Source organism: Phasianus colchicus, chromosome 10, assembly GCF_987193195.1.
Source record: "Phasianus colchicus chromosome 10, bPhaCol1.hap1.1, whole genome shotgun sequence".
Taxonomy (NCBI): domain Eukaryota; kingdom Metazoa; phylum Chordata; class Aves; order Galliformes; family Phasianidae; genus Phasianus; species Phasianus colchicus.
The window spans coordinates 10,415,212-10,437,364 of record NC_143445.1 but is presented as its reverse complement, the minus strand read 5'-3'; the positions used below and the strand labels follow the sequence as shown (position 1 = coordinate 10,437,364).

The window sequence follows — 22,153 nt, the reverse complement described above, 5'->3', positions numbered from 1 at the left end:
AAATACACATTGGAGATAGCATTTTTTATAAACATGACTGACATTCATGATGCTGAAGCAGCAGGTCATTAACCTCCCAGCTGTAAGTAGATTTAGCCTATAATATAAAATCATTTTTCCTCCTGAACACAGGACAGGATTTAAAGTGGCCTGTACCAACATGTGTAACTATGAGCACATCATGTAAAATTAGTTTTAGTACAGCTTAACTCATTTCTCCTGAGACTAGTGAATGCTGCAGAGGTACTTTTCTGTACCCTTCGCTAGCTGTAACTGTTTTGAGTTTCACAGGATCCCAGCACTGGGGCTCAGCTTCATCTTCATGCCTTTTGAAGAAATACTCAGTACATCAAAACTGGAGAGCCAGTACAATTATATTAACGACTGAGAGCGCTATCTCATTGTCCCAGCTCTGCATGGACACATGCGGTCCAAGCAGAAGTTGGACAGACTTCGGTGAGATTGGCTTTGACTCAGTTACTTCGCACCAAAATGTGCCCAGCTACATCATCATTGAAGGTCTTCTTGAATGGGCAATTAAAATTCTTGTAGTTGTTTTATGAAAAAAAAAAAACTAGTCAGGTGAATACAATAGCTGCTGCATGCTTTGTGTGCAGTTATATTACAGTTAGGTCAGCAACTATGCATCTGTCAAGGAATAGTCATTTTTTTCACAAATCCTCTGATGGAAAATCTTCAGATAAAATCCTTTAGAAGATGCCTGTTCAGTCTAATTACAGGATCAAATACAATGTGTGAGTAACTGCACTGCTCCTTTCATGCCATCACAGAGAGATGTGAGCAGTCATTTACCTGCCCAAAGCAATGCTGCTGCGGCAAGAGCAGTCTCTGCAGCCTTGGCCCTAACAGTCCTATGGCCACTTCAGGCAGCTGACCGCTCTACATCATCTCCCCTGAATGAAACATTACTGTATTTAAAAAGCTGAACAGCTGAACAGATACATCTTTTTGTCACCTCTGCAATCCGACTTCAGAAATCCCATAATAGAATTTACTTTTCTGCAAAAGTTTGCATAGAAGGACTGTAAATTCAGACCAGAGGGCTTTTAATACAGGAAAACAAGCTGGTATATCATTTCACTGCATAACATTTCAAACACAGCAAAAGGATGAAGAGTATCCAAGTTCAGCATTGATTTTCATGAGCTCATAGAAACATTATTCCTACAAAAAGCACACATGTAGCAAATTTATACTGCATTGCAGGACCATGATGGAAGAGGGAGAGCACAGGAACTCTAACTAGCTTCCCAACCCACTGAACAAGACAGCACTCAAGCAGTTAAATAAAGAAAACAGGAGGCCTGTATTTGGCAGCTCATCTCTACATACAGTTCCTTTTCAGAGCAACAAATAAAAATGCCTCTTGTGCATTTCAATCACAATCTTCATTCAGCTACACACACACTTGTCAGACTCAGTACGTGGCTGAAATTTTCCATTTCTTATTTCAACCATGCTTGGCAATTTTCCTAAGAGAAAATACTTGTAGTAACTATCTAAAACAATCAAAAAACAACACACATGCACACACACCTTCCATTTGCCAGTCTTCAGTGCTTCCATGTTCTAGACCAGGAACCTTGGATTTGGGAGAATAATGTGCTTGTACTTATGTTCAGGCTGTGCCATGTTTGCACAAATATTAAATCTAAGAAAAAATGTCATGTAAATAAATTCTGAAGCCTGCTGTACAGGAGAGAGAGAGGAGGAGAAAAAACTATTATGTGTAGTTCTGGTCCCTTCCTCTCAAGATGTAGAGCTAGACAAAATTTAGAAGAAAATAAGATTGCTTAAAAGATTGAGAATGCCATTTATAAGTGACTAAGGCACTGAAACTAGGAAAAGCAAATAACAGACATATGAGGTAGGTCTGCAAAATTATGAATAACAAAGATAGAGTGAGATGAGTTATTCACCTTCTCTTTCAGTGCAAGAGCTATGTGGCTTCAGAACGAAGTTAGAAAGGGCTAGCCTCTAAGCAAACAAAAGGTTGGTTTTTTTTTCCCATACAAAAGTAGTGTAGCTACGGATCTCCTTGCCATATTTTGATGATATTATGGAAGTTTATAAAGATTAAGTAGAAACTGGATAAAATTATGAGAGAGATACCCATTGGCATTTCCTGATCACATGGACAACACAAGACCTCAAGATGTCTCTGTATTAAACATACTCAAAGTTGGGGAAAGGATGAGAGGAAGCAGATCACATATGTTTATCTTGTTCTAGATGTTTGCTTTTAAATTCTGTTGGAGGCAGAACCTTGGGCTATAATTTCTTATTATATATTTAAAAAAAAAAAAAGAGAGAGAGAGAGAGACAACTGAGAAAACAACAACAAAAACCTCTGTATCCAAATATTTCTATAATGCTACCTGAAGGGGTTGTAAGCCACAGTGAACAGGCAATGGGTCTACTGCTGAATTTCTTCAGATTGAAAGATGGCCTGAAGTAGACATGTCCCAGAGGACACTGAATGGAGTGCTAGTTTGTATTATTTTATATTTCTATTATTTACAAAGGCTGATCTGTCCTGACTTTGCTACTTGCAGACATACTCTAGTCCTGAGAACAATAAGGGAAAAGGAGGAAAGTGATTTGGAGTTTGTCATTTTACATCCAGAGAGGCCCCAAATACCAAAGGGGAAAGCCAAGCTGCCTAGTCGAGTTTTCAACTATTACATAAAGCAGGCAACTTACCTAACATAGTAAGGAAAAAGAGGCTTCAGTAGGCTGTCATAGACAGTGATTCAGAGCACTGAAGTTCACACCTACTCAAAAGCCCTTCAAAGGTGTTTCCAGCTCTCCTAGGCGGATTTAGAGATAAACTGGCAAACACAGAAATCCAAGTAAAATGGTTAAATTTCAGCACATAAATATTCCTTCTTGTGAAGACTGGAAATAAAAACTGAGCCTAAAAAAATTCCTATCAAATAAATTGCTCGTGATAGCTCTGAGATGGCCCAGGAATGGCGGTATTTTATCATGTCATCAGATCTAATAAACAGAAAATGTAATTGAGTTACTCAGTGGGCAGTTTGACTTGATTTTTCATTTATCTCTGATGCATATAATTCCATCTGATATTAACAGCAAAGAAGGTTGGGCTGTGGCAGTGCAATAGATGATCTCATAGTGTGTATTTTCGCCCACGGTGTAATGAAAGTAGCAAGTCATGATACATGAGCAAGAGCAAAGGATGAGACTTTCACTTGGAGGTTTTTGCAGCATTACTGACATCATTAGGCTTCTGCTCTGTAGAAATCAGTTGGCATTTCTCAGAATAATGGAGCAACCTTCCTTCAGCTAAACACTGCTGCTAGCTCAAACTACCATGAAGATCTAGACAGTCTGCAGGGGTTCATTTACACGTGGGTAAAAGGGCTGAAATCTGCAATTTTTTCCCCAAAGTCCCCGTGTAGACATTCTTTCAGTTTTACCATCATTAAGCAACCTTTGCCAATAGATCTTCTCAACAAGTGCATATAAATTGCATGAATGCATGGATTACATGTTTTCACAGGTGCATGAGCTGCATCAGCTAACAGTAACTTAGCTTTCAGAAGCACAGACAATCCAGGCAAATGCCTTGCACAGTTCTGCTCAGTTCCTCTTCCAGATGACCTTGGACTAATGTATGTTTGTAAACTTTTAATTGTTTATTAATCAGTCTTTTTATTATGTTGTTGTTTTTTTTTTTTCCCAATTATTTTATTATATTTTTTTCCAGGCTCAGTTGAAAAGTTTGCAGGTGAAAAACTCTAAAAGCTAAATACTCTTCTATGACAATAGACAGCTCAAAGCACAGTATAAATGTAGCAGAATTTACCTGTTTAGAAGCACAGAAGAGAATACTTTGAACTTGATAAATAAATGAAGCTATGCTTATTGTCCCCCTACTGTTTCAATCTGTTTCAATTTCATGAGTACTCTAAGGGATTTTTTTGTGTTTGTGCTTTTTTTTTTTTTTTGTGGGGTTTTTTTTTTTTTTTTTGGTGGTACAAAAGGATATTAGACTGCTGTAATGATGAAGTACATTGCTTACCCAATGCTCTAAAGCACAGGAACAGAATAACTGCAGCAGTTATAGAAATGTCTAGCAATGAAAGTTTTTAAGAATATGTTGGAGAAACTGCCCCTGAGAGTTACTTAAGTATAGCTAACATTACCTTCAGACAAGTGATTCATCTGTCACAGTTTTTCCACAGACCCACTGTGTAGAATTTCATGGCATAGCAACATTTAAATGACATAATAAATTTATAAAACACCAGTTTGGATAGTTCAGGATTTTGTGCAACTATGAGAGACCTTCTGAAGTTCTTCCAGTCTGAGTTATCCTGCAGTTTTTTATATAGCTGTATGGATTGCTGCATATCAAACTGCTCCCATCTGTACCTTGCTGCAATTTTAAAGAGCAAAAAACATGAAATATGGAGAACTACAGAGGAAACATGCATGCCTACATACAAACACAGCTCTTCTCACACACCTTCATACCCATAATCTTGCTGTGCATAGACATCCCCCATCTGTTTCTCTCTATATGAGGTTCTGCATCCCCCTCTGTTTCTCTCAACAGGTCTCTTTTCCTCTGGAAACAACAACAGAATTTCAATAGCTTCCTCTAAGTGTTTAGAATTTGTGCACATCCTGAAAGATTTTCACATCTAACTCAACTATATTTACAGATGAACATTCAGAACAATGAAAAAAAAAATATACTGAGTTTTAATTTGCAGTAACAGTAGCAACTCTTGGCTGCTACAACAGAACTTCTAATTAATAAGTAGCTTTTTGAGGCAGTAAATATTTTCCCTATTTGTGATAGATTATGATGATGGGATACATTGAATGGGCTCTTAGGATTTCAACCCCGTAAAGAAAGTAAACTCAAAGAAATTACCCCCTTATAAAAAGTGACACATTCTTGAGTTCAGCCCTCGGTATAACTAGCTTTATAATCTGACTAGTATAAATGAGCTTTTGATAAATGGTGTAATTTACATGTACTTATGGCATTTTATAAACCCACACAATTTTTTCCTTTCTCTAGAATGTGCTTCTTAGCAAGGATTTTCTGACAAGAAAAACAAGCTCCATGACTCCATCAAAAACAGAATATTTGCCTGTGGTAATAAGATATCATTTAGCTCTACCCAAAGTACCATTAAAACCATAGTCCATTTTTCCCCTAAAACTTAAGGACAATATAGATGATATCCCAAAGACAAAAAGTTGTCTTTTCTTAGGAGGTAGGAGAACTGAACTGAGATGAGAACACCATGTAAAACACATGCTTCATACAAAACAAACTCAGCTGAGCTTGGCGAGAGGTTTGTGTGATGGCTGATGCAGAACAGGGAGCAGTTCCATCTTTGTATTCCACTCACAAGTCAACCACAACTCAACTGTTTAAACCTTAGTACAGCTTTCCTGCTGTTTTCCTTTAAATCAACCAGAAATTAGGAATGAAATCACATCTTACCCCTAGGTTTGTAAAAATTTACAAGCCAAAACTCCAGTGTTGCATGCAGAGCTTAGCCCTCAGCAGAGCCCTCTCCTGATCCCACTGCCACAGATGATGTGTGCACCAAGACCACTTGGTTGTTCAGGGAAGTGGGCTCTAGGCACCTGAACAGTTGTGCAAAATTACACATAACTAAACTATTCAGAACTGAAAACAGAGTTACTGAATGAAAGAGTTTTAATGCAAATGCTCTACAATTGACATTTTTCTGTATAATTGTGGCTTTTAAGAAATATGACAAAACAATTATTTTGCGAGTCCACCTACGAAAATGAATAAAAACCAATCGATTAAGACTTTAAATACCATCACACTGAGTATCTTGACAATAAATAATAAATTAAATACCTTTGATGTGACAAGCTTTAAGTGACTTTAGTAAGGCAGAAATAGCACAGCTTTTCAGTGTTCACAGCAAGAAATGATTTTTCAGTTTAGGCGCATGGCCACATTTGAAGGGGAAAAAAAATCAACTTTTAGATAAAAGAAGCAAAATGAATTAAGCAACTGAATTAGAAGCACAAGCCATGAAACAACTGTTTCAACTACTTCAATAACTGTTGGTATGCACTCCTGGAAAATTCCACACAGTGAGATACTCCAAGCCTTTCTGACACCACATAACCATACTAGCCAGGCTTGCAGAACGCCATTCTCAAATGTTAGTCATTGGGAAAGCCAACCCAGCCCAATAGGACTGATGATTATGGTCATATCACATTTGCATGCTGAAAGAACAAAAATTATAGATGTGCCTCATTAAGTACATAATGCATCATGAGGAACATGGTTTAAAAACTATATTTTAATAGGAATATTCCAGATGAAAATCCAATTAAAGCAGACTTATCTCTAGAACACAAGAATATATGATTTTTTCAGACCATAGCATCACAATTTAAAACTCATACAAATTACACATAATAATTACTGTTGGGAGCTACACGTGACAGACAATGTGCCAAAAAGTACCAAAAAGATGTCATGGTCACTAAGAGCAAGATGTCCAAAATTAGTCTTCGTATGCATGTACACACACACTGAAACCCAGAACATAGCAGCCATATGGATGGGTTTAATGTGCAATGAGGAATCAACACAGAAAGAGTCTGCTTGCTCTTCATTCTCTTTTCTGAGGGCCTCTCAAGAGTACTTAGCAAAAGAGGTGTGGATTTAATGAATTACTTTGATGACATCTGTCTGTTCTCTGAAAGCCTCATTCCTTGGGCAAATTCAGAGCAGAGAAGGTGTTGCTGGCATGAAAAGTGTAGCAAAACACACAGCAAACAAGTTCTAAAGTTGGAAAAATTTACATTTCTCATGTACCATAAAGATACAGAGCATGCACACACAGAGGTGTGGTACATTATTGTCTGGTGCAATAAGTGTGTTCCAGAGAGAGAAGAATAAGAAAAGTAATTTTAAAATGTTTACTTTCTCTGCAGGATTATCAATCTGATGTTCCTTTAAAATGGCTTACATAGAACAAAGCACTGTCCCAATTCCAGATCAGTTGGTAAATCCAACTCCAAAAGTTATAACTGAAGTCCAACTTCAGTCTGCAAAAGCAAGTGGAACTGGCATACTACTTTTGATGCTTTAGATAATAAGGAGGACAGATACGACAGAATGACAAAAAAATCTATGAAGAAAGTGAAAGATGAGACAGTTCAAAATTACTGAGTTATCAATTACTGACTGACAGCTGAACTCCTAAAAGTCCCACTGGTGCATTTCTCCTTGTACGACAGTCACTGTGGAGCACTTGGATAATGTTGGCTGCGTTTGAACATTTGTGCAGTTAAAATCCAATTAAAAGCCATCAATGCACATCTGTAAAAGCTGAAGTTACTTGTGCAAAATGTGACTATGGTAGAATTCTATAGCTTCATATGGGAACTTCACAAAACTCTTCTGAGCTATTAAAATTAAAATACCATTGATTTTTTTAAAATTGTAATTTTCAAATAAATTATCTAATAACTTGCAAACTTCAGTAAGCATCAAGCTGCAACTTTACACCAGCTCTTAACCTCTCTTCCTGACTATAACTGACTTAAAATCAGAAATGCATGAAAGGTATTTTCACAAATTTATTATATCGACATTTGTAGTCTTGATTTCTATTAATTCTGCAAAATGCTATTCCCTTCCTACTCCAGTATAACACATGTAAGATGCCATGCTTGAAAATTAATATGGTTCAGCCTTGGAAAACAGAAATGTTAGCAGCAAGTGCCATTAAAAGCAATTCTCAGAAGAAGTTTGCGATGAAATGTATCATTTTGTCAGACCTTTTGCCATATTGTTATTTCCACCATCTGAATATTAATTTACAATAATAAACTTCTTAATAATAATCTTTGTATTGTGTGTGCTTTTCAAACTGAGCCAGTCTCCATTTTTCCAGGCTGAAAGCTTATTTATTCTTACCTTCCCACACATCTGTATTGTCACCAAATTACTGTGGCCTGTTAATGTTTAATGAAAAGGCCATCCTGGTGACAGGTCTCAAGACCACCTGCTGCTGCCAGACCCAGCTGCATTTTAAAGACAGCAGCAGCATTATGAATGCAAGACCAGTAACTGTGTAGTTGGAAACATCACCTGCTCAGCAGGCATGCAGTGTGGCAAGGGCAGTCCAAGCCTGTGGCATTATTCACACACTGCTCAGGAGCTTGCTGGCCCCAGACAGCTCTGAAAATATTCACTATCCGATGATAATAGATTAAAAATAATATAGAGCTCCATTTCATCCGTTTGAAACAGCTTCTCACATAGCCATCGCAAATGGAATGTTTTTTTTCACTTCAGTTTTTTCATTATGCCTGAAGTTGGTTTTTTCCAGCTATTGGTGTAGTTTGAGCAAACATAATAAGACCAAACAAGTAACAAATTAGCTTCCCCTAAGCTGTGATAGATCCCCTTCTGCAGCAACTGCAGGATCTGCTAACAGAGATGAAAACCCACTGAGCTTTTTACATTTTGTCAGAGAGGATAATACTTTCCTTAGCATTACTGTGGTCTTAAACACTAGACAGAAAATTGGATTCCTGAATATGCATGAAAATTAAAGTAATCAAAACAAATAGCTGATAAACACAAGTTAAGGTTGAGAAATTCAATTTCTACTGGGGGTCTTTGATATAAAAAAATATGTTAATTGACAATGTTTTTGTTTGTTTTTTTAATGTGGTAAGGATGAAAACACATTTTGAACAGTACCCAAAAATCATTAGCTCTTGAAAAACAAAGTTCCATAAAAAGCATATTTTCTCACAGCTAAACAACTGTCCTTTTGCCAACTCTGTAATAGTTTCTTGATGGTTAGGATTGAAGATAATATTTCTTTAGAACTGTATTGGTCCAACAGTGAGCAGAATCCAATCAAATGTATAAAGACAGATTTAAAGACACTTTCAAGATACATTTGTAGTTTTGCCCAGGCAGCTAATAAGCAGCTAATACTAGTCAGTGAATAATTGCTAGCAATATCTTCAGCAAAGAGAAAGACTGCCTATAATCCAAATGATATATTGTGATATTTTTCACGCTACCTTTTCACTTCAAAAACTAAAACATCTGTCAATTGCCACACCTGCAAGGTAGGAAGGCCTTAGAGGAAGTACATGCACAGAGCACACGTTTCTCTTTCAGTAAGCTGCTGGGACCAAGAGTGTCTGCATGAGGCTCCCAGGATTCCAACTGCAATTTCGTAGGGCAGGCAGGGTAAATGTAAGGCTTCCAGAGGGAGCCAGCCACACTGCACGTGCCAGGCAGAGTCTGGGCACACACAGCAAGCCTGACATTTTCACACATCAGACATGCTCTGCATGTAGCGATCAACTGAGTAACACATTTTCAATAAGCTGTTTCTACACACCGAGCAATTTCTCAGCATGAGCACTGCAGGAATATCTGGGATTTCCAGCAGACAGTAGCCTGGAGAAAACTCAGCACAGCAGCTCCCCTTGGACTGCCAGGCTTCCAGAAATACCAGACAAACAGTGAATCAGCCCAGACAAAAAACAGCAGCCTGAGGAGAGTTCAAGGCGAGATCAAAGTGCATGCATCTAGCAGTGAGATAGAAAGTGCTGACAGTCCTCCAAAGGAACTGCCCATTAGGCTACTTTTGTGTTCATCTCCTGCTGTGATCCATGCATGTACTTTTTATGCTTCTCTTACAGAGGACTTGGAAGCATGTGATTACTCAGTTACACGTCTCATGGATGAAGCTTCTCAAAAGACAATGTGACCCTTAAATATGTTATAGCCTATTAATTAGAACTGCAACACAAAAATGAAAGCTGTGGGCCTAATTTCTGGAGCATTAGAATGCTCATGGCTGTATAAGCAGTTCATCAGGGTACGTTCCAATCATCCCAGATATCCTAAGACAGCATAAACCAACTTTTCAGAAACTATGCCATTGTATGGAAAAGATTCTGAGATTCAATGGGGTACAAAAGCATCAGGAGGGCAAGGGAGCAGAATTCACCTGGGAAGGTGGATTCCTTGCCATGCTCCCAAGCTAACAAAGCATTTTATTCAAAGAACACCTTTCTTAATATGTTGTCTCTTTAAGCATATAGTCATAAGCTAGAGGTCAAGTAATGAAGAAATAGATTCCAATTATGAAGATACAGATAATTGAGTGCTGCAAAAATATACACATGAAAACCAAAACAACTTGTAAATGTGTTAGAGTTTTGCAGAATAGTTTCCTCTGATGTCATCTAACTTCTAGATAACATTTTACTATACCAAAAAGGTGAGATGTAGTTTAAAGAAGAAAATGCAACATTTATTTCCATCTCTTACTTTTTCACATCAGAATATCATAAATTTAATTCATGATTCCATCTCTTAACATGCTTTTTGAAATAAAATTTTAAAAAATACCCTTTTCCAATTTTCCTTCTTCCCATATAGAAAGTAAATTGTACTGTAACATTAGTGTAACATCAATCCTATTCCTTATGCATGGCCTCCCATCCACTCCCAAGAACATCCCATAATGGATGATTCAAAGATCCCACAACAATTTACTCCATTGACAGACAATCCTTAGGCTCCCAGTCCTTCGTTTAAACAAAGTTTGTTAAGAGTCTGGGAATATCCAAATATTGCCCAGCCAGGACAGCAGACATTTAGAACAACTCACTGCAAACAAAAATAAAGAAAATTCAGTGAGAAACAAAAGAAAACATTCTGGAAATATTTAGACAATCCAAGAATCTTGTTTTTTCTTTTTCTTGCTGTACCTCTAATTCTTTGTCCTCCACAAATTCATAACTTACACAGGATGTGATCATGCCTCCTGACAGACAATTAATGCTAGCAATCTAAAAGCACTCTGAACTTACTGCAGTTCAAAATTTTACACAGATAAAAAGTAGCTCTTCACCATTTCCCTTTATATCCCCATCTTATCCTCCCCACCAACACAGTGGGGGGAAATAAGGTGTTTCAAAATTGCATATAGAAGTTCATGAAACAAAATAAATTGTTGAGCTTTAAAAAAGTAATAATAAAATTCCACTCCTCTCTCTCCAATTCATTAGCAGTTCATCTAATTCAAATGAAGCTGCACTGAGCTTCTGCACGAGTCTCTATTCCTCAAGTATACAATTCCCTAGATAGGTCTTCAATTATTTTTTTCTTTAAATGAGGCATCCTTCTGACTTGAGCTAATTCCATATTTAGCAATTAAAAGTCAGACACATAGCAGAAGTACATGTGTCTTGCTTTGTTTTTACAGCCCCAGTACAATTCAGGTTCTCATGGACATCTCAAAAACATATCATGTAACTGGCAGTTCTTCAGGCTTCCTGAGAAGACACACAGGGCTCTGCATTTACATTTCCTGTAAATTTCATTAGAAAACAGAGCTGGACTGAACTACGTTAGAGGGGCTGTGCAGAGGGGCTTTTATACCAGTGGCTGAGCTGCACTTGTTACAGTGGAAATGCACATTTCAGTTTAACAACTGGTATTTATGATTCTGAAAAAACCATTAGCTACTATGGTGATGCAAATTGATTTCATAGTCATCCTGAAACAAATGTTTAACACCATAGGATTTTGTACATGACTGTGGGCATTTATTTACAATCTCTGCTTCAACAGCTATTTAAACAACTGTGCATGGTAATTTAGTAGCAAAAAGTAACAAAATCAACAAAGCTCAGTGGTTTTAAGTCCTTCTGGAATGCAATTAAGGTTGCTCCCTTTTTGTTAGTCTTAAGAATTCAGCCAGAGATGTCCACCATGACATTGAACAACACCTATACATGGTTATGGATTTTTTGGCTTTTTTTTTTTTTTTTAATGAGGAGTAGCTCCTCTGGTCTTTCATACACCTGCATTTTATTGTCAGCATATAAAGGCATTTATTCAAATGGATCACATGAGCAATTTCTTATTCCCATTGCATTTCATGAATATCTAATGCATGCAGAAAATAAACACGCAGCAGTTGGTGTACGCTTACATGAAAAATCTATGAAAAAAGTAAACTATTTCCCATCACATTTTAATTGTACGTTCTTGCAATTTACCCAGTTTTAATGCCTCAATGGCCACTTGTGAGAGCACAAAACAAGACAGCTATTGAGAAATCTTTCAAGCCAGATTTTCTGCATCATTCACACCAGTCTCTGAATTTCCCTTTTCAGCCTCTTTCTCTAAGGTCTTTCATTTTTTTGTTTTTATTTTCTGCTCACCCATCCACATGAGGAAAACCACATAGCTCTTGTTTGTACTGCTATGAGGCTTTCCTTAGTATGTCTTTGACTTTATCTTTCCTTCTGAGGAAATACAAAATATAATTCCTATTTAAAAACTGACTTCTTCCAGCCCTTAAAAATTTTGCTCAAGTTAATAGTCAAACATATGAAACCAGGGCAAAACAGTACTTTGGAGAACTGTGGCCAGAAGTAAGATAAGACTTTGAAAAATAGTTTAGTAAAGAAAAATTCCAGAGACTTCCAAAGAGACTCAGAATTCCAGATCTATTTGCAATACTTACTCAGAACTTAAAAATTCTATGTGTTCTCAAAAAATAACCTGCACTGAATAGTCACAGTCTTTTGAGCACACAAGCACACTGACTACCTCTGCAGTCAGGGGAAAGTACAATGGGAAGCACACAGAACTCATGTGGTACATCCTCACAGCGCAGGCAACAAGGTTTGGAGGCTGAGAGAACAAAAATGATGTTTGAAAACTAAGCACAGCACAAATGAACACAAAAAGTGTTTGTGAATCTCTTTCCTGTCTACCCTATATACATCACCACCTCCAGTTGCTCAAGACTTCTGTTAATGCTACAGATGATGGTTTATTGTCCACAAGCTGATTACTGTTATCAGATTCTAGCCCAATTTAGTGTATCACTTTTAACCTAAGAGGAACTAAATAGGCAGGTTTGAATTTATTGCAAACATTGGTTTCTTTCCCTATGGAATAGTATATTTCAGATCAGCTGAAATACTCAACACAGGAGCTCTCTGACTTACTGAAATAAGCCTGACAAACAGACCATTTTCAGCATAGTATCTTCAAACACCTGGTAACAATGTAATGTGATTGATTTATCTTACAGAATTTAATCTTGTCTCTCCTTCTTTTCCAAGAATGCATGCAGGCTGAAAATACCACATACATTTGGAAGTTTTTGTAAAGAAGTGACAGAGGGACTGAATTAGTAGGTTTAATATTTAGATTTCTAGGTCAACTCAAAGATTATGAGGTTAATTCAGGCAAAAAAATATATATATATATCTTTCTAGTAAGATATGTACATAGGTGAAAAATAAATACATCTACTACTCATGTGCTATGATAATTATCTGCATTTATTAAATAAGGAGGCACGCCATCCTATCTAGAGCAAAGTGACCAGTTACACTGATGATTTTTTGTTCATTACATCAAACAGCAATTTTTGCTAGCCAACCTTAATGCAAAGCTTCTGGCCATTTCCAGTGAGAAGCTTGCAAGCTAGATCTAATGCAGATTAAAATCATTCATGAAATTTATTTATACCTGTTTTGACAAGTGTGAAAAAATACTTTGATCTAAGAAGATTTTGGAATTGGATCATCAAGATTTAAAAGAATAAAATTATCAGACAAAAAGATCTTCATCCAAAATCTTAACACATACAAGCCAACTATCTGATCTTCAGTGCAAACCTTTTAACTAATAGAGGAATAACTACACATCCTCCAACATGTGTGTGCATCCATTGATCTATTGTGCACGTTCCAACTGTACAGCAACCATGGGAAAGATTGTAGAGAGGTGCACCAAAAATACTATTTGTGCAACACTAGAACCAAAAGGCCAATACACACTCTCTACAACTACCAAAAGGGGGGTTGTGGTCGATCTCTTCTCCCATGTAAATAGTGATAAGAACAGAGGGAACAGCCTCCAGCTGCACCATGGGAGATTCAGGTTGGACATTAGCAAATACTTCTTCTCCAAGAGAGTGGAGGAGTCACCAACCCTGGAAGTGTTCAAGAAATTTTTGATGTTGTATGATGGACATGTTTTAGTGGGAAACATTGGTGAAAGGTAAAGAGTTGGACTGGGTGTTCTTAGGGGTCTTTTCCAACCTTGGTAATTCTGTGATTCTAACATTAAGATTAGCACTTAACTGGATTAATTTCATTTCATTATTTTCTCTATTATGCAAGAGAGATGGTGCCTGTAGTGGAGACTAGATAGCGTTAAATTTATTCAGGAATAATTATGTCTCTGTACAGAAAATGCTAAGATACTGAGAGGTCCTGTTTTTCTAAATATGTACGGCATCCAAAATTTCCCACATCCCTACTTATAATCAGGACAATTCAAGAAAAAGTAGCTCCTATGAAAGCAAAGTGAAGTGGAAAACAGAACTCTGCTTTCTCTAGTCTCCAACAAAACTGATGTATTCCTGGAAATGTCATCCAGTTACAGCTTCAGTACAGACCAGATACATTTCCTGGGGAAAAAAAGAAGAAAAAAGAAAAAAACCCCACAAGTTATGCAAAAGCACAGTTTTCAGGGACATTTTTACAGCAAGTGAACAAAACTTCAAAGTCAACTCAGAGTCTCAGTGTAAGATTGGCTCCCTCTGCCTTTTCAGGAATGACTGACATATTTTCTCATGTGACAGTCAGCTCTGTTTGGAACTATAGTTTAAGTTTCTGTCAGCTCAAACTGACAACTCCACAGCAGTTTATTCTATCAGAAAAGCTGATTAATTATTTTCAAATAGCTGCTTGGAAAATTTGTAAAAGTCTACACCTCCAAAATCTGAGGGCAAACAACAGGAATAGCCTGTATTCTGCAAAGGCACTTCTATTCCGTGACCACAACTTTCTGTTACTCTGTATGAGAACACTGTCCTAAGCTGACATAGAGAAGACAGAGTGAAGTAACTAAACTGCCACAGTAGACTCTTCCTGATGCCAACTCATATCTAAAAGCTGAGGAAAAAATACACTCCCAGTGACAGCTCTGAAATAAGTCAACGTGTGACAGTAATCAGTTCTGTTCTACCAAGTCAAGTTCCAGAAAAGGGAAGAGGTTTTTCAGGCTAAGTACCCATACCGTCAAGCAGTGAGAACAATGGCACAAACTCACACACAGCCAGTTGCTCAGAAATCAAGAGTATGGACATTCACAGGAGAGGAGAGCCGATGACCTAAATGAGGGCATTTCCAGTAATTGTGAGGAAATTCAAAAGATAAGGACTGGGTGAGAAGAATCAATAAAGACTGTGCCTGTACAAGACAGGTTAGCAGAGATTTTGCAGGATCATAGCGTCAAACAATAAATAGCAACTAACACAAAAAAAAAAGAGAGAAGGAATCAAATCACAGGATGACAACGAGAGGGCTTCAAATTGACTGCTAGCACATGATAAAAATCAAAGCAAGAACCAGCACATGTAATCTCAGTGCTATCTGCTGGAGTAAGAGACAAATGAGTGGCAGGGTCTATGATGGGAAAAATGTGTTTCAGAGCCATATCACATCCAGAACAAAGACTAAATGCACAGAAGAGAGTGAGCAACAAATATCCCTACCACTAATCAGGGAAAAACTTCTCTTTGTGACACAGAGCTTTTCCTCAGACAATTCACAAGAACAGGCAATCAGAAATGAGACTGGAAAATGCTCTAAGAACTTCTGGAGTGCAAATATCACCAAAAGAAAATGGGCATTTCCTATCTCCAGACTATCCTTAGCTGGAAATCTGTCACATCCAGCAGCTGTTCTGCAACCCAGAAATAGGAATGTGAATACTGTTGCTTATCAACTTAGAGCAAAATAGTAAAGAATGAAAAAGGGAGGAAGAAACAAGCAAACAAAAAAAAAGGGGGGGGGAGGGGTTTGAAAGTAGAAGTGAGTGAACAGCAAAGATAGGGAGAAAAAAGAATTGTGCATTGTGAGGGAAAAAGTAACAGAAAAGCTAAGAGATGGGAGACAAACAGAGGACCTATACGTATGTAATATTTGAGCCTCTTCTCCAGGATTCAGGAAGAATTCAGTAAAGTATAAGATCGGTGGCTTAAATGCAGCCTGAAGAGACACCTCATAGAGTCGGAGTGGACAGTAACAGAGGTAACAATAAATGTCTGGGACAGAAAAAAATACTTAAACAGAGGCAAATAAAGGATAAGATCATGACAGTGAAGAAGTAGCAGACGAGCGACCAAATGAGGAAGTGTGTGAGATTAGAAGGCAGGTGGCAATAGGATTGAATTCATCAGAAAGGCAATGCTGTGACAAGGAAGAGAAAATAGGACACTTAAAATACAAAAACAGAGATTTGATGCATAGTCATGTACAAGTGATTTGGAGAAGATGGATGAAATTAAAGTAACTGATCAAATGGAAGCTGATAGAAAATTTTAGGCACTGCATTGGTAGGAAAATCATGCTTATTAAAAGAGAACTGAAGGGAGACAAAGTCAACAGCATTGAGAGATGCGGGAGACCAGGGAGTTTAAATTACCCCTAACCATGGGGCATGTGTGGTGACAGCCAAGGAGGAGAAAAGAGCATTCAAGCCTGTTTCCAGAAAGAAGAGGTGCAAGAGCATGTGGAGAGTGAGAAAGGTAGCACAGCATTGCAAGGGCTGCTTCTGAGGAGCCAATGGTTAAACACTGAGCACAGGGAGCATATTGGCAGGTAACATGTCACCCAGTTTCAGGAGTGAGCAGGACTTATGTTTCAGCAGGTAATGTCTCTGATTTGCCTGCCTCTGGATTTCAGGACTTCCAACTCATTCACTCGGAGCCCAAAAAGATTCCTTGGGTCTCTGGGCTGCCAGAAGGGCTGGCAGTAGGCCGCCATGCTTCCTACAAGTGCTCCCCTAAGAGGCTCCATTGGCTCAGTTTTCTCAGCTTCTCCACTCTGCACTTAAAAGCCAGCACCTATCCAAAGCCTTGATTCCTATTTGCCCTTGGCTACCACAATGTAGCTATCATTTCTGCCATCCTCATTTGTCACCTAATAAGTTGACAGATCGACTGCTACAACAGCAGGGATAATCCACATCCTCAGCACAGTCTTAAGAGGTGTTTAAAAATTAACATGAACTTTCTCTTCTGGGTTAAGCAAAAGGCAATGAAAACAAACTCTTCTAGTAGCCTTTCTGAAGGATGAAAAACAGTGGCTCCAGAGGAGTTAGATGATACCAAGCCTCTAGCTCCAAAGTTTGTTTGATTCACGCACTGTAAACTTGAACAGAGAACAAAACCTGATATAATATATAAAATTATTCCCTCTGCATGCCCCTTCTAGATCTCAATAAGCTTCGTGACTTCCAGCAACTAAAGGGAATAGCAAGGTGTAGACAGGATACGGGAACAAAGCATTTAAACGACAGAAACACTGAGTCTCTACTGTACAGGGGAAAAAATCACTGCCTAAGTGTGGCTTTGGCTACTGTCATCTCCCGCCCTGCCTCTCAGCCTCTGAATTTACTCAGCACATCTCTGAGGCCAGTGATGACTGAGGAGCCGGGCTCACTGGACATCAGCCGAGCTTCTGGCAGTGCCTGGATATTTACAAGCCCTGAGTGAAGGTCTCCCGCGAACCCAGCACACGCCGTGTCTGCACCTCGCCTCGCTGGGGCTCCGATGCTGTTAATCTTCACCCCTTCAGAATTTTATGACGAGAAGCCAATACTAATAGTTGTACGGCACAGGTTCCCAGACGTGGGCGCACAGACACGACAAAGCTGAGGCGCAAAACATTCAGCACCGTCTCAGAGGGAAGAAAAAAAAAAAAAAAACCAGCTCTGCCGATAGAACTAAATGAACCAGCCTGAAAGAGCGCAAAGCCGGGCTGCGACGTAGTGACCCGAGCAGGCTCCCTCTCTCAATTCTCGAGCGTCACATCTCAGACGCAGACGGGCAGCACCCGCCACGTGAATCACATGGGCACGGGGCTGGGGCAGCACGACGCACGGCGGAGCGCAGGGAGCCAGCACCTGGCGGCCGCTCCCGGCTGCACGGCACCAGCGGAGCGCGGAACCGCGAGCCCCGCACGACACGGGACGGAGCCAGCGGGACCGGCCGCCCGCAGCCCCGGCCATGTTCCGCCCGGCCGCCCGCCGCCACCCGGCGCTTCGCAGGTGGGCAAAGCCCCGCTGACGGACGGCGCCCGGCTCCCGAGGCGCCGCCCGGGGGAGCGCAGCCACCGCGCCCCGAGGGAGGTGTGAGGGCGGGAGGGGAGCGGCGGGGCGGGCAGGGGAGGAGTGAGGCGGAGGGCCGGGCTGCCGGGCACCGCAGAGCGCCGGGGCCGCGCTCCCGCCGCCCCGACTCCGCCGGAGCCGAGGGTCCCGCCGCCGCCGCCGGGGTCTCGCCATGGCCGGCCGCCCACCGCCCAGGTAGGGCCCCGCTCTCCGCCCCTCCCCGCGCACCGCCGCCGCCTGAGGGGTGTAACGGCCCCGCGCGCGCCGCGCCCCGCTGCGTAACGGCTGCGGGCGGCGCGGTGAGGAGCGGAGCGGAGCTGCGCGCCCGCCGGTCCCCGCCGCCTGCCCGGTGAGTAACGGCCGCGGGTGCCGCCCGCCGAGGCGTTCCCGGAGTCCCTTACCCCGCGCGGGAGGCAGCGAAGGAGCGGCAGCGCTGTTCCACCGCGGTACCGGGCGGCGGGCGGAAGGGACGCGCGGTGCCGAGCCGGGCGGCGCCTCTCCCGCGGGCGCGGGCGGCGCTGGGCTGCGAGGGGCCGCGGCCGCGCCGGGACCGGCCGGGAGGTGCGCAGCCGCCATGCCTCCCTGCCGCGCGGATAGCAGAAATTAAAGTGAGAAAACGAGGATTTGGTCCTTTCTTTTCCTATAACAGCCGATTTTCCTGCTCTAGCGGTGAGTCGATCTGTGCTTAATAAAATACTTTCGGGATAGCGTGCTTCCATGCGTGTACGTCCCCTAGTAAACCCGATGCTCTCGGTGACGGAGGACCCCGCGGTCGCTGTGCTGCCGCTGTCCGAGCTCCACCGAACCGCGTTTATAGCACTTATGCAAAACTGATCCGCGCGAAACTTCCTGCAAGAAAGAAATCGATGCTCAGAGAGGAGCAGCCTGCTGGAGATGCGCGGTGCAGTTCGGTGTTATCTTCGACAATCACTGCTACGTGCATTGTGATGATAGCTGGCAGGTAAAAGTAGCATAGAAATTGTACCACCTTATACACAGGCTGTGTTGGAGATAAACAGTATATGCTGCAAATGATTGTACGTGGGTTTGTTTGGGTTGCTCTCTCCAAAGAGAGAGAGCAAACAACATTAGGAAAAAGTTTGGAGAAAACACCATCTTAAAGAGGAAGGTTGTGAAACAATATAGAGCTGCCTGAATATTCAGCAGGGATTGGTGGCACACATTTATATGAGTGATGATTGCTTGTATGAGAAATTGCTTTTACAAGAAGAATAAAACCTTTAAAGCAACATCTGGAGGAGAGCTAACTTAATTGGTTTTCAGATCAATAGTTATTTACGGACCAAAGCTTAATAATGCTGTTGTACTTGAGTCTGAATTGCCTGGCCTAGGAATAGCCCTCACCCTTAGCATTTCAGGATGAAGTTAGGAGAATATATATTTTTAACTCATGGCTAATAGTTCTTTTGTGCAGCTTCCATACACCGAATACCATGATGATTTTACAAACTATAGTGTTTTTTTTGAAAGCTGAAGTCAAGGAGTCTCAGACTGAAGATCTCTTTGTCCTTAAATGCAGTCTGATCTGCCATCCTTTATCCGATACAAAAGAAAAATTGTAAAACACAACATTGACGCTAGCAATCTGGATAAGGATAAGACATATTGCAAAGAGAGAGTAAGACATTGAGTCAGAAAGCGTGTTGCTTTCTATGCTTATGGTCTTGTTTTCATTGTTAAACACTTGTCTACTCAGAGTGATATAACTATCTATCTTCTGACCCCACGTAACTGTTGCTAAGCTTTTTACCACTGTACAGAACACCTTGAGAAACCAGACCTACTCTAGAGCTCTGCCATCTGGTCAGCTCTTACCTTAGCTAGGCCTGTTACCTGGAAAACACCCTCTATTTCTGTAGCAAGTCCCAGAGTTAGCTTACATACCTCTTTCTTACCAAGCCATAATTTTTCCTCCTGCTTCTTAAGTCAGCCTTCTCTGTAACTATAGGCCTCTTCTTCATCCCTTTTATCTCCTGCAGCTGGTATGTTGACAGCTGCTTGTTATTTGTTAATCAAGGTAATTCTCTACTTGCTGAAATATGTAAGCTTTATACTTTGTCTGTGAAAGTTGATGACTGGAGCAGTGATCATTCATTCAGTCCAGGAAGACTTTGGTGGGAAAAAAAGCACGCTGGGAAGCTTTGGGACAGATAATTTCTCTTCATACACCTTTAGCTCATCATATGCCACCTACCTCTTCTGAAATGTCTGAGTTACTTTAATGGGAAACTAATTATAGCAGCTGTCAAGAAGCACAAACAGCAAACACTGGTGTTTGGGAGGTAGCTGTGTAGACCTTACCAAAGGAAAAAAGTCTTCACTTACTGAACTGTTATGGAATAAGTAGTTTTTCACTTCTTCCCTGCAGAATCCCTTTGGACACTGGTTTGTTTCTGTGACTACTCTTCTGCTGATCTTAATCATGTACACTCAGCTTCCTAATGAAGGGCCTAAGCTCTGCCTTTCTTGCTGAATCACAAACTGTGAACACTCCTTGAGTCCAGTATAAAGTTGGAGTGCATATTAATTCCTGCTCTATACCTTCCCTTGCTTTGGTATTCATACCCGAAGGCACAGACATACAACTGTATCTTGATGCCTGCAGCTACTGTGGAGCACAGCAGAGCAAGGTGGATGCCTTTGGGCATTCACAGCTAAATTACTTTCCAGCAGTAGCTCTTGGGGTGGATGCTTACCCTGGGGATGAGATGAACAGCTGCATGGGACTGCACAGAACTGGTAGCTGTCAGTTTTCCCTCAAGCAGCTCAGATACATTTTTGACATTGCAGTTAAGAACCTGGAACCACAGACTATAACAATTTTTGTTGTTGTTGCTGTGATAAAGCAACAAAACTGCATTAAGCCGTTAAATCTACCAGCTTGCACTTTGCTTCTTTAGAAGAACAGCAGGAATTAAAATACTTGGATTATTTACATATAAGCTGGGTACTACTCTGCTTCTGTACCCTGTATAAACCACTGACTATCTGGAATGCTATTGCACAGTAGCCTAAGAAGGTGCTATCACTCCAGTTTGGTAAAACTGCAGTTTCTCTACTCAAGCTTCTGAAACTAATCCTATAGACATACACAATTTTTGGGCAAGCCTGTATATCTGAAAGCCATATTAGCTGACAAAGAAATATGAGTCTTCAGGTACTTGTCTTTTGGACTAGCACAGACTTCCAACTCATATTTTTTCTGTGAAAACTGGAAAGAAAAGGAAGAATAGGAAATGTTCTTCAACTGAGAATCAGAAACAGCAATGCAGCTTAGAAGCAATACTGGACTGAACAGTAATTCAAAAGATTTAAAATGAATTCCCACACACCACAGATGAGAAATAGCAGATTTTATGCTTTAAACGGTGAAAAGACAAGTCAAAGTATGGCTGCTATTTCTTATACACTCTCCATGTAGTACAGAAAGTTTTGTATCACCAATGTAGAACGAAGTATCTTTGCTACATGCTAGTAATGCCTGGTGTTACAGACTTAAGCACATAGAGTGCCGAGAATGGCTAAGAAAAGCCTTTCTGATTTTATAGGTCCCTGTTGGAAGCCAAGCACTTTTCACATTTGATCAGTATGCTAGACCTGATTGCAGGTGCAAAGAGATAAGTTAAAATATTCAAAGCTAAGAAAAGATCCAAGAGCTGCCGTTGTACCAGAGGTTTCTTACAGTCAGTAGGCGTGTGGCCCTCACTCATTTGGTTGGTAACTTGCACAGTAGCACTGATGTCCCAGACTTCAGCTGACATCTGTTCCTGTAGCTCAGCAAAGCAGCCCAGGTTTTGTATAGGAGAGAACAGATTTGTCGGCTTTGTACTAAAATGGGAAAGGATGCTTTTAGGAATAACTGTAAAAAAAACCCTT

General features: G+C 40.4%; 2 protein-coding genes across 7 annotated transcripts in view; one reads left to right on the top strand and one right to left on the bottom strand.

Moving 5' to 3' along the window:
• Positions 1-18,716, bottom strand: part of LOC116230830 (uncharacterized) — a 209,420-nt gene extending 190,704 nt beyond the window's left edge. Inside the window, exon 1 of the transcript XR_016469606.1 lies at positions 18,658-18,716. The gene's annotated coding sequence lies outside the window, so the exon portion shown is untranslated. The remainder of the gene's footprint in view (positions 1-18,657) is intronic.
• The window catches only part of SPHKAP (SPHK1 interactor, AKAP domain containing), a 73,185-nt gene continuing 64,426 nt past the window's right edge, over positions 13,395-22,153 (top strand). For 2 of the 6 annotated variants that reach the window (XM_090147290.1, XM_090147289.1), the window contains exon 1: positions 13,397-18,196. In XM_090147290.1, coding sequence (XP_090003416.1) covers positions 18,156-18,196 — 41 coding nt within the window. In that variant the 5' untranslated portion in view covers positions 13,397-18,155. Of the gene's footprint in view, positions 18,197-18,477; positions 18,606-18,780; positions 18,926-22,153 lie in introns of those variants that run through there. The other 4 variants (XM_090147293.1, XM_031596335.2, XM_090147291.1 and 1 more) reach the window with 4 other exon arrangements.